Source organism: Misgurnus anguillicaudatus, chromosome 1 (assembly GCF_027580225.2).
Source record: "Misgurnus anguillicaudatus chromosome 1, ASM2758022v2, whole genome shotgun sequence".
Lineage (NCBI taxonomy): Eukaryota > Metazoa > Chordata > Actinopteri > Cypriniformes > Cobitidae > Misgurnus > Misgurnus anguillicaudatus.
The window spans coordinates 21,207,613-21,220,042 of NC_073337.2; the positions used below are offsets into that span (position 1 = coordinate 21,207,613).

Genomic DNA, 12,430 nt, shown 5'->3' on the forward strand with positions numbered 1-12,430 from the left:
GGTGGACAATAAATAAATGTGTTAAAAATGTACAGTAATTAACCTTTATGATCAACCATAAAAACAGGGAAATGTGTTATTTTGTGTGATTTCCGTGTAAAAAGTGGACGCTCTTGAGCTGTAGAGGGAATAAAATCCTATTCATGCTTTTTCAGCTGTCACACACAAACACAACCAATGTTATATTGCTCAGCCAAAGATTGCAATGTCCTTTGTAGACCGTGCATCTGTGCTTTCTTTGGCTTTGCTTGTGAAGCAGTACAAACCTGTTTTATCACCTTAATTGTATTTGGTTAAATGCCACTTTTGTTACAAAACAATTTAACCTAAAACATCCCCCGTCTGCCATTGCATGACAAACAGATAGCCAAACCCCAAATGTACAACATTAGTAGGCCAACATTGCCGTGTTGGGCAGGTTGAGCTAAATTATTACAAATCAATGTTCTTTTTAGTTGCATTTTGACATTAAATATTTTAAGGAGATATTCAGATTAGGTAAATAGATATATAACCTGTTTGAATGTTCCTAAATAAAGTTAAACCATGAAAAGCGTGTGAAATCTCTTTGCTTTATCTCTCAAATCTGTTTTTAACAGGTCTCGAGATGATTGGGTTGTGTGTGGCAAAGTGTTTATCTGTATTTAACCCCAGCTGTGATTAATTTAGCTATAAGTGGTTGTGATAAGCCTGCTGCTCTTTCTAGCAGTGTAAGATTCTGGCCAATGGTTGATAAGAAGACCTCTCCTGTGTTCCTCTTGGTTTAGGGAGATAACAAACATGCACACTGTTTGCATGCAAATACAGAGTATGTTCACATACAGTCAGTCAAACCAACCCCTGAAACTTTTTCAATGATTAGTCTTGTTTTTGTATGATTTGCTGTTGTGTTCACATTGTCATTCACACAATACAGAGTACTTTTTACCGACCAACCCCCTAGTCTTTACACAAATCAATAAAATTTACTTTTTATTTTATTTTAAAATTAAATTTTGGAAAAGGTAATGAGAAATGCCCTGTTGTGAGCTTCTGGAGTGTTTTGGTTTATCATGTTTTCTTTTTTTGTAACAATTATGTGTGATAATGTGCTTGTGAAAATCAAATAAAGAAGTGTTCAATTGAAAAACGGTGATGGGATGTGAGTGCATGTGCATTTGTTTGCGCTTTCAATCATTAAAGTGCGAAACCATGTGTAGCCCATGCACGCTCATTGTGACCTTGCACTCGAGTCATTTGTTGAAATTTTGCCATTGGCTGCTATTAAGCCCTGTGGTCTTAACATCATTGTGCATTTTGTCTTTAACTTTTCCTTGCCATTGACGAGTAATCTCGTCAATTAAGAGAAAACATTTGCATATAAAAAAAGACTTGTTCCTGATTAATTTTTATGTTAATCTGCAATACCACGATTATCCACTAGATGGCTTACCCAATTTATGAAGAAACTGAAGCCAAAACGTTATTTACTAATTTTAAACTCTTTGTATGTTTTGATAATCGTTCTGAATCTGATCTCTAACAAAATTCCTTCACAAAAATGCAATTAATTCAGCTTTTTGCAAAAAAAAAAAAAAATATATATATATATATATATATATATATATATATATATATATATATATATATATATATATATATATATATATATATATATATATATATATATATATATATATATATATAAATATAATTTTTTTTTTAAAGAAGAATACCCATATTTAAGAGTTTATAAGCAAAGAAAAAATATAGATAGGATGTATTTGTATGTTCATATACTTTTAGAAGAAAATTTTCCTGGAAGGCATTTTTGTGAAACTTTTGTAAAATTGCGGGCAACTTTTCAAAAAAGTTGATGGGAAATGAGTTAATAGCATCTTGAAAATAAACGATAATTTTATATACCCATCTGAACCTTGCAAAATCCCTCTGGTGATCGGACTGTTACACAATTGATAAAACCTCGGCGATCTAAACAACACACATTGTTTGTTTTGGCCATGGGCCTTGAGTTTAAAGAAATAGTTTTCCCAAAAATGAAAATGTTGTCATTATTTACTCACCCTCATGTTGTTGTAAACCTGTATAAATTTCTTTGTTCTGCTGGACACAAAGGAAGATATTCTGATAAATGTTGGTAAGCACACAGTTGACGGTACCCATTGACTTCCACAGTATTTGTTTTTCCTGCCATGGAAGTCAATGGGTACCGTCAACTGTGTGCTTACCATCATTTATCAAAATATCGTTTATTGTGTTTATGATGACAGCATTTTCATTTTTGGGTGAACTATCACTTTATGGTTTGTCATGGTAATATGTATCATTTAGCGTCATGCATACAGTGCAGCCAACACAGTGTGAAACAAAAAAAGATTTAAAATTTTTTACTCCTTGTTTGATTTAATTCCCCACCCATTTTCTTTTGGGTTACTCGTTTAATCATCGAATGTCCTACGGGTTCGTAAATACCCCGCAATCTGTTTGATTGCTATTTTGAGTCATTTCATTTGATAACGACCAGCAGCTCCTCCCCATTTGCTGAGTCCATTCCTGTTGGCTATTTGTAGCGACAGGAACTCCATATTTGGTAATGTTGTTGTTATTGCAGTGGTCTGCGTTCTTGCAGTTTTGCCTCCGTTGTCATGGAGACGGCAGTTGTATTGAAGCGAGTAAGATTGTGTGTGTGTGTGTGTGTGTGTGTGTGTGTTTAGAGAGAGCATGAGGAATGTTGATAGAAGTGTTGCTCTGCACGTCAAGGTTGTTCAACACTTCTGTTTTTATCTTCATCTAGATTGAATAAACTGTCAGAGCTGCTCAGGTTCGGTCATGGCCATCGGCCTTGAAAGCTACCTGTCTTGTGTTCTCTGTGAAATATTGGTACCAGTGGCGAGGCCAGGAGTTTTAAACTGAGTGGACCTTGGTAAAATAGGGTGGACCTCGATGCCTACTCTCAAATTACATAATTTTACAATATAGTGCTTAAACGAATTACATTACTTTTTTTTAGTCATGGATCGAACAGTTTTTGGATCAGCAAACGATCAAGGAAATTAAATAATAGAACAAAAAATTATAAGTTAAAAATATTGACATTTTTTAAAAAATATTTTAAGTATTTAGAAACAGAAATAGAATCAAATGAAAAGTAACACTGACTTCTTTATTGTATAAATAAATATAATTAATCTTTTTAAAGCTAAAGAAGTAATTTTCATTTTGTCTTCTGTTGTTTGATTAACATAATGACACAACAAGCAGATTTTTTGAGCGCACTGCCAAGTACGGATCCATATACTGACACACATCTTGATTTCTTTCTGAACTGTTTGCGTTCAATTTAAAAGAGGAACTATATTTTATGGCGGAATAGCACTTTTGAGAGTACTTCGATTCGCCTGAAAAATCTGCTCCCCTTCTCTCTCTCATAATGAGAGGGAAAGGGAGAGTGTTACTGCGCCGAGTCGAAGTACTCCCAAAAGTGCTATTCCGCCATACAATATAGTTCCTCTTTTATATCCGCTTAGAAAAGCACTACGTTTTATTTTGTACCACCAAACTTGCTCGTATAACTACTCGTCTTAAATAGGAAAAACGTTGATGTGTTTGGTCACTTCTAACTTTATCTCTGTTTGGTACCATTGAATGAATGGGGCTAAGCTAAATGCTATCAAAGCATTACGTGCACGCACTAAGATGATAGAGGGATGTATCAACTCTTCTTAGTTAAGGCAATAACATAGTTTAATATGGAAAAAGGATAGACTATTCCTTTAATATTTCGAGATAATTTTGCATGTATGTGTCCTGTCAAGCGCATAGAGATTATGTGTTTACACGCTTTTTGAAACGCGTGTCTCAGTGCATGCTTTTACCTAGCAAACACAGAACGTTCCCATATGGTTCCCATTTGGTTATATTTGGGGAACAAAATAAGAACGTTCTGGTAATGTTCCTTGCAGGTTATTTTTTTAGAACCGTTCCCTGTAGGCTATTTAAGATATAGAGGGTATGCATTGACGTCACTTTTCCATGTGACCATGCCCTGTTGAGTGGCAAACGTTCAACAAAATGGCTGGTTTTCATAGCGACTGCTGCGGAAATGCTTGTAAAACTGACTATTATCAGCTTAAATTGAATTTAGTTGGACTTGATAGCAGAGGTGGACAATATTTAGTTACATTAGTTAAATTTTCCAAGCATCAGTGCTTTATTAGGGTGTTTGTATTGGGAAAAATTTTACTTCACTACATTCTAGAATCATACTGTGTATTCTTTTTTTTATTCAAAATTTGGCGTTCTCATTACTCGTTTCTTACGCGATACTTCAAAATGCGCATAAAATCAGTGTGATGGAAACCCTGAGAGCTTCAGAAAGTTTCAGTGAGACTCAATAAAATAATTTCTATATAGACCTTTTTTGCACAGGAATTTCATCGGGGAATATATTACAGAAACTCATTAGATCCCATTAATTGTGAAGGAGGTGTCGAAATATTTTTGACCATAATGATGTATAATCATTAGACAGGTTTCACGAGATGTTTCCACGGGCGGCACAGTCATCGCTTTTTATCAGTCAGCATAATTGTAATTCATAACCCAGACGAGCATTACAAACCAGAGCTGAATGATTGTAATTATGAATTCTCACTTTGAGATTCTGTGAATGTGAGCTGCATATACATTCTCAGTATTGCGCTTCTGAGCACGCCGAATGCCCAACTGGGAGGTAAAGCAGCCACGTTAGTGTCATTTATTGCCCCGCGATCCCGATGAATAATTATCATAATTACCATCAAATTAACGCACAATTTCTCGATCTGTTCTTGCATGCTGAATAATGGGGGAGCGTAATGAGGGCGTTGTTCCAGCGGCATACACGTGCACACGTTAACCAGGTGTACGTCCTGTCCTTTCTCTGATCTCACAGGGTTAGTCAGTTACTCTGTGTGGGCTTGGATGTGTGTGACCCAGACACAGAATGATGTCAAACATTATTAGAGAAGACAGCGGGTGTGTTGTGTTTAACAGTCATGTTTGTTTTTTAATTTAACTACTGTCAGCCATGGCAGACTCATTAGGAGTTTAAAAAGCAAGTGTGTGTGTTTATAAGACAGAGAGAGGTGTTGAGGTGTACTGGCAAGGAGCCAAAAGGGGTAAGAAGCAGTCTTACTCTATTATTAGGAACAGACTGAAAGGAAATTGATTTTGAGAGAAACCGAACCATTTAAAGGTGCAGTGTGTAATTTTTAAAAGGATCTCTTGACAGAAATGCAAAATGGTATACAAAACTATATTATCAGGGGTGTATAAAGACCTTAAATAATAAACCGTTATGTGTTTATTAACTTAGAAAGAGACCTTTTTATCTACATACACCGAGGGTCCCCTTACAAGGAAGTCGCCATTTTGTGCAGCCATTTTTCTACATAAGCCCTTAAAGGAATAGTCTACTCATTTTCAATATTAAAATATGTTATTACCTTAACTAAGAATTGTTGATACATCCCTCTATCATCTGTGTGCTTGCACGTAAGTGCTGGAGCGCGCTGCGACGCTTCGATAGCATTTAGCTTAGCCCCATTCATTCAATGGTACCATTTAGAGATAAAGTTAGAAGTGACCAAACACATCAACGTTTTTCCTATTTAAGACGAGTAGTTATACGAGCAAGTTTGGTGGTACAAAATAAAACGTAGCGCTTTTCTAAGCGGATTTAAAAGAGGAACTATATTTTATGGCGTAATAGCACTTTTGGGAGTACTTCGACTCGGCGCAGTAACACCCTCCCTCTCCCATTATGAGAGGGAGAAGGGGACCGGACTTTTCAGGCGAGTCGAAGTACTCCCAAAAGTGCTATTACACCATAAAATATAGTTCCTCTTTTAAATCCGCTTAGAAAAGCGCTATGTTTTATTTTGTACCACCAAACTTGTTCGTATAACTACTCGTCTTAAATAGGAAAAACGTTGATGTGTTTGGTCACTTCTAACTTTATCTCTAAATGGTACCATTGAATGAATGGGGCTAAGCTAAATGCTATCGAAGCGTCGCAGCGCGCTCCAGCGCTTACGTGCACGCACACAGATGATAGAGGGATGTATCAACAATTCTTAGTTAAGGTAATAACATATTTTAATATTGAAAATGAGTAGACTATTCCTTTAACGGACACATTTTTTTATTTAGTTGTATCTGACAATGACATGTTTGTCCGGTGGCGGCTTCCGTAGCTTTTCTATGTGTTTCAAAAGCGTGGGGTGAGCAGTGGACTAAGCCGTTGGTTGCAATTTGCAACCTCACCACTAGATGCCGCTAAAATGTACACACTGCACCTTTAAAGTGAAAGGTAGCAGCAATCAAAAAGATAGGACTGAGATTTTGAGCTGATGGATTATGCAAAAAAGTTGCTCTTGTATATTTGCTATAGTCCATGATTATACCTTCTCAATTTCTGATCTTTTCTTTTGCTCTCACTTAAAATCCATTTCATTTTCAGCTCCGTTGCTCTTTCTGAGTGTCTCCATTTAATACTTTCTCATCTCTGCCTTCAAGTGGAGCCAGGTTTTGGTTGTTTTTTCTATGAAATGACACCCACACTTGAACCAAAAAAGCATTTTTGATGCAAACGAATTAATTTGGCATTTGGGCACCTGTGATGCAACAGGAAGTGATCTTGCTGATTATGTAAGGCTTCCTGTGGTTATACAACTGCGTGACTCTGCGTGTAGTCATCTCAGTTTTTTGGTGCTTTCGGTCTCTCTCACTGAGCAATACGTATCACATATCCATTTCTCCTCCTCCTGCAAGATTTTTCAAAACTTAAGACAAACTGCATGTTTATGAACGTGAATGTTTTTTGTGAAAATCATTGTCACTGTCACTGTTGCTCATCCATTTAACACAGTTTTTTGTGTTGGCTTGTGACTCATCCAGCACTGTTTGTGCTGCAGACATTATTTTATTCAGTCTATTGCAAGGAGTCAGACTTTTGGTGAAATGGGGGCAAAAATGCACTAGATTGATCGAATCTGAGCCAGTGGTAGGCAACTAAACAGAACACCCAGAATGCATTGCAACACACTGGAGACCGCCCAGCATACACAACCATCACGTTCTTTTTTTTACATCTTCTGCAAAAGGTGCACATCCTGCTCTTCATTGCTTTGATATTTACTAAAAACTAAGATTTAGTCCAAATTTAGACTCCTGCTGTAGTATAAGCAAATAATGAGCTGCACGAGTATTCACAGTCCAACAGTTTGATGCCAGTATCCAGCTATGACAAACAGTAATTCAATATGTTGCACATCATTGGCTTCTGTGTAAGTGAAACGCCTTCAAAATATTCATTACAGTTTAGGTCAAATTAATTAAGGACGTTTTGGGAGGAAACTGCAGTACTCCCTTTTAATGTCTAATGCTAACTTTTCTTTCTCTCTCTCTTTATAGCCAAAGCAACGGACCTCACTGTCCTCTTCACAGGACGTACAGAAACCGGTGCAGAACCACAGCGGTGATCCCTCTGAGGTCAGTTCATCACTCGGTTACGCAAGCTTCAGCAACAGCCCACCCGGCAGCCCTCCCATCAGCCCCGCAAACTGCTCAACAGGGTCAGCCGAAGACTACGGCCTTAGTGATGATGATCTTTATATTTTTTGGTGCCTAAATTCTTCTTTACCATGTTTTTGAGATTGACATCCTGGATCATATTTTGGGGGGAACTGAATAGGGAAATTATTATAGTTGTGCATGCATGATGGGGTATTTAGGGGTGTACGCACATTATCCTCAACATGACCGAATTGTACCCGATCCCCACTTAAAGATTTCACGTTTATTTTTATTCACACAGCATCTCTGTTATTCTCAGGCTGGTGGTCTTTTTTTAACATGCTGAGGCATAAAATATTTAGAGATCCCAGAAATGTAGAAAAACACAGACTAGGGCTGTGTCCGAAATACACTCACCTAAAGAATTATTAGGAACACCATACTAATACTGTGTTTGCACCCCTTTCACCTTCAGAACTGCCTTAATTCTACGTGACGTTGATTCAACAAGGTGCTGAAAGCATTCTTTACAAATGTTGGCCCATATTGATAGGATAGCATCTTGCAGTTGATGGAGATTTGTGGGATGCACATCCAGGGCATGAAGCTCCCGTTCCACCACATACCAAAGATGCTCTATTGGGTTGAGATCTGGTGACTGTGGAGGCCATTTTAGTACAGTGAACTCACTGTCAATTTCAAGGAACCAATTTAAAAATGATTCAAGCTTTGTGACATGGTGCATTATCCAGCTGGAAGTAGCCATCAGAGGATGGGTACATGGTGGTCATAAAGGGATGGATATGGTCAGAAAGGTAGGCCGTGGCATTTAAACGATCCCCGATTGGCACTCAGGCGCCTAAAGTGTGCCAAGAAAACATCCCCCACACCATTACACCACCACCACCAGCCTGCACAGTGGTAACAAGGCATGATGGATCCATGTTCTCATTCTGTTTACGCCAATTTCTGACAAATTTTGACAGAAATCGAGACCAGGCGTTATTCGGTTGTAACGAGTGGTTATTTCAGTCAAAGTTGCTTTTCTATCAGCTTGAATCAGGCGGCCCATTCTCCTCTGACCTCTAGCATCAACAAGGCATTTTCGTCCCACAGGACTGCCGCATACTGGATCTTTTTCCCTTTTCACATCATTCTTTGTAAACCCTAGAAATGGTTGTGCGTGAAAATCCCAGTAACTGAACAGATTCCGTGTGTCTCAATTCGTTCCCTAGCTCCCGAGGTCGTGAATCAGTATATCTTGTACACAGGTTCGGGCACTGGTAAGGACCCTAGGTCACTTCACATTGGGACAATGTTCACTTATTTTTCGGTCACGTGGCTATAAGCGCGTTGTAATCACTCACAGCTGTTACTCATCAACAACCGGCAAAACCAATCTCTCTGACTTAATTTTAAAAACAGTACATTGTGAAAAATGCTGTCATTATTCTCTTACATATCTGTGCATAAAATTGGAGGCATATAATTAAATTTTAAATGTAATAAATATATTAACAATTTTAAATAAATATTATTATTTTAAATATTGAGGTGATTGTGGTTCCTTACTGTGTAGCAATGTGTGTTTATATTTACAACTAAAACAAACGTTTGTCTTTATAAAAGTTCTGTAACATTTCATACAGTTTATTGAGTTGGATCACGTGATGTTCGGTTGGCGAGCTTCAGAAAAGGTCACGTGATTTCCAGTTAGGGAACATAGGGAACATTGATGCTCACTGGTTTTTGCGGTGCATTGTGGGAATTTTTAGGGAACGAACGTTCCAGTGCACTGAACGGATTTTGCGATTGAGCCAGCCCTTAAAATGGCTGACTCCCTGATCAGTGCCCTGACTACTGAACAAGGGAGCTGATTGAGACACACGGATTGTGAAATACTCAGTCCTAGCCCGTCTGGCACCAACAACCATGCCTTACTCAAAATTGCTTAAATCGCCTTTCTTTCCCATTCTGACATTCAGTTTGGAGTTCAGGAGATTGTGTTGATCAGGACCACACCCCTAAATGTATTGAAGCAACTGCTATGTGATTGGTTGATTAGATAATTGCATTAATGAGAAATTGAACAGGTGTTCCTAATAATCCTTTGGGTGAGTGTAGCTCTCTATACCCTTCATTAGTGCACTGTTTGATTAGTGCACTGTTCTGCGGGTTAAAGATGAAATTATTTAGTTGATTAGTTATTGGTATTTGGGCTGTGGACAGTCATTGGGATGCTTTTGGGCTAGTTTTGAATGTCCATTTGGATGGTTTTGATACGCGAATCTGGCAACCCTGGAGGTGCACTTGCGCAGATGTTTAGTTTGGATTCTATGGAATGTACATGTAAACGAACGTTCAAACACAGCCGGACACATTGCGGTAATGAGAATTTCAGCAGAAAATGAGATAAAATATACAATTATAAATTCTTATGTTGAAATCACACATTGTGCAAGGTAGAACACAGTATTGTGTTAATTCTGATGCTTTTTAATGTTACTATATTACACATTTTAAAGCTAAAATCATTAGTGCCGTGGTGTTTCAGTGGTTTCGTGAGAATCACCCGCAAACTGTAATGTCGTAACCTGCAATCTGATTAAATTCAGTTGGATTGGCAAAATTTTGTGCATGTAAACATAGCCAATGAGGCGCGTGCTGAATTAACTCCCGCGCCTCGACACAAGATTGTGCCCGTAGCGCTTTCGGCGCTCATTGTCTGAATTCACTCGTTTTTGTTCACTTATTTAAGTAGACTTTATTACACTCTTAAAATGGCTGGGTTATTTTTGACCCATAATGAGTAAATATTGGAGTTAAAAATTATTGGATGTTATGCAACCATGGGGTAATAATAAACCAGCAGTTGGGTTAAAACAACCCCAGCATTAGGTAAATTTTAACCCAGCGGTGTGTTCTGTCCAATATTTACCCAATCATGGGTCAAAATTAACCCAGCAATTTTAAAGCGTAGCGAACTAATATATGGAATTAGGGTATACAGAAATTATTTCGGACACAGCCTAGATAATTCAAAAGGTCTTAGAGGTTGGAATATCAGTTAAATGTGTGTTTTCAAGGATAGCGTCTCCATGGACATTTCAGCCAATGGTATCACCCGCTGAATGCCACACACACACACACACACACACACACACATTACTGAAACAGACATGCTAATTTCAGCAGAAGACCTCCCTCTTGATTGCCTGAGAGTCCTTATGCCAACACCAGAGTGATTCCCTTCGCTTTCCGCCGCTCTACTGTGAAAGTGTGACACTATTAGTCATCACAGCATTTTAAAGTGCTATTCAGCAATTTGGTGAACAAAAATGCATTATATGAAACCAGCATAGCTCTTAGTTAGTGTTGGTATGTCATCATTTTTAATAAAAAATATCACATCGGTTCTAGTGAAGACCTGTTGCAAACACACACTAACTCAGCAGACCTCAATGTTTTGGTACTGGCCGTTTTGTTGCAAATGTTGCCACTTCCTGCAAGTCATTTCCTCGGCATCCGCCTACTTCACTGCTGGCCGAGTGGGCAGTTGATGCTGTTCCCATGGCGATGTCGCTCCTGATGCTGAGGTGAGATAGTCACGGTGATGCTGGTGTGTATAGCGAACTGATTTCACTAATGCCTGTCTGGCACCATGCGTTTGGAGAAAAGAGGGCCGTAGGAGGGAGAAACTTGTTTTGTGACTGATCATTGCTCTTGCAAAACAAGCCTACACAATGCTAGGGTGTTTTGGAGGTTTGCCAGGGTGTACTGTGCGGTTTCCAAAGGGCTCTGGGAGCTGGTTAGTGTGTTGCTATGTGGTTAAAAGGGTGTTATGGATCATTGCTTTAATCAAGCGAGCCTAAACTCTTAAACATAAATGTGTTACTAAAGGTTTCACAGCGATGTCGTTTATGAACTATTTTTGTTTAGTTAAAGCATCATTTAGTACCATTTCTTTATCACCTAAATAGTTTTAAAAAGCCGTATCAATTACCGTTTATATCTGCAAATGGTGGTGGACACGGAAGTTTAAAATAGTAATAGTAACAAATATAGTAAGTAAATTTGTACAATGATTTATTTTAGCAATGCCATCAAACCGTTCTGCCTTTTATTAATCTCCGTGACTTTTATAGATCCCACCGGGTGGTGTTATTAATTCAATCTCTCTTGCTTCTGAAATCCTCCTCATCTGTGGATGTCTGGCAGGAGGACCTGGCAACCCTTTAGCTAAAGCTTTATTTGGCCTGTTACATGACTATCTGTAGCCACATTAAACCCCCCAAACAAGCAATGATGGAGAAGAAAATATCGCTGTTGCACACAACAACCGCACAGATGCTGCAGTGAAGGTTTAATCTCTCGTTGCCAGGTCTCCAATGTGCAGTAGACCCTTTTATCTCAGTCTTTCTCCAGTCCAACTGGGGACTTTGAAATAGAGGTGTGCTTTCCTCTCCTCTTTGATGGAGGCTCCCTGACGATCTTATACACTTATACATGTGTCCACTTTGTATGGTAGAAAGTTCTGAGGTTATTTGATTCAATGTCTTGTTTGTTTTTCGAGATCTCACAGTGCATTTTTTCGATGCAACCTTTCGGCACACAGAGTAAAAAAGCACCGTCACATTTTACTCCGTCTGTGAGGCCGTGATTTCTTGTGAGGTTTTGATCGAAGCAGCCATAATCACAGTAAACGCATCTCTCTGCGGCTCCAGGAATAGATCTTACATTTTCGTGCTTTTGTTCATCCTGTCCTATCTCCGTTTTCCTCCTCCTCCTCACTATTTATTAGCTTTATAAGGTCCATTGTATTGTTGCCGTGGCAACAACGGTTGAGTGAAGGGTGCATTGTAATATATTTGAT

At 38.4% G+C, this 12,430-nt stretch overlaps 1 protein-coding gene across 3 annotated transcripts in view; it reads left to right on the forward strand.

Annotated features, from left to right (window-relative positions):
- Positions 1-12,430, forward strand: part of anks1b (ankyrin repeat and sterile alpha motif domain containing 1B) — a 221,870-nt gene that overhangs the window by 109,692 nt on the left and 99,748 nt on the right. For all 3 annotated transcript variants that reach the window (XM_073868022.1, XM_073868029.1, XM_073868031.1), the window contains one exon: positions 7,456-7,641. In XM_073868022.1, coding sequence (XP_073724123.1) covers positions 7,456-7,641 — 186 coding nt within the window. The remainder of the gene's footprint in view (positions 1-7,455; positions 7,642-12,430) is intronic.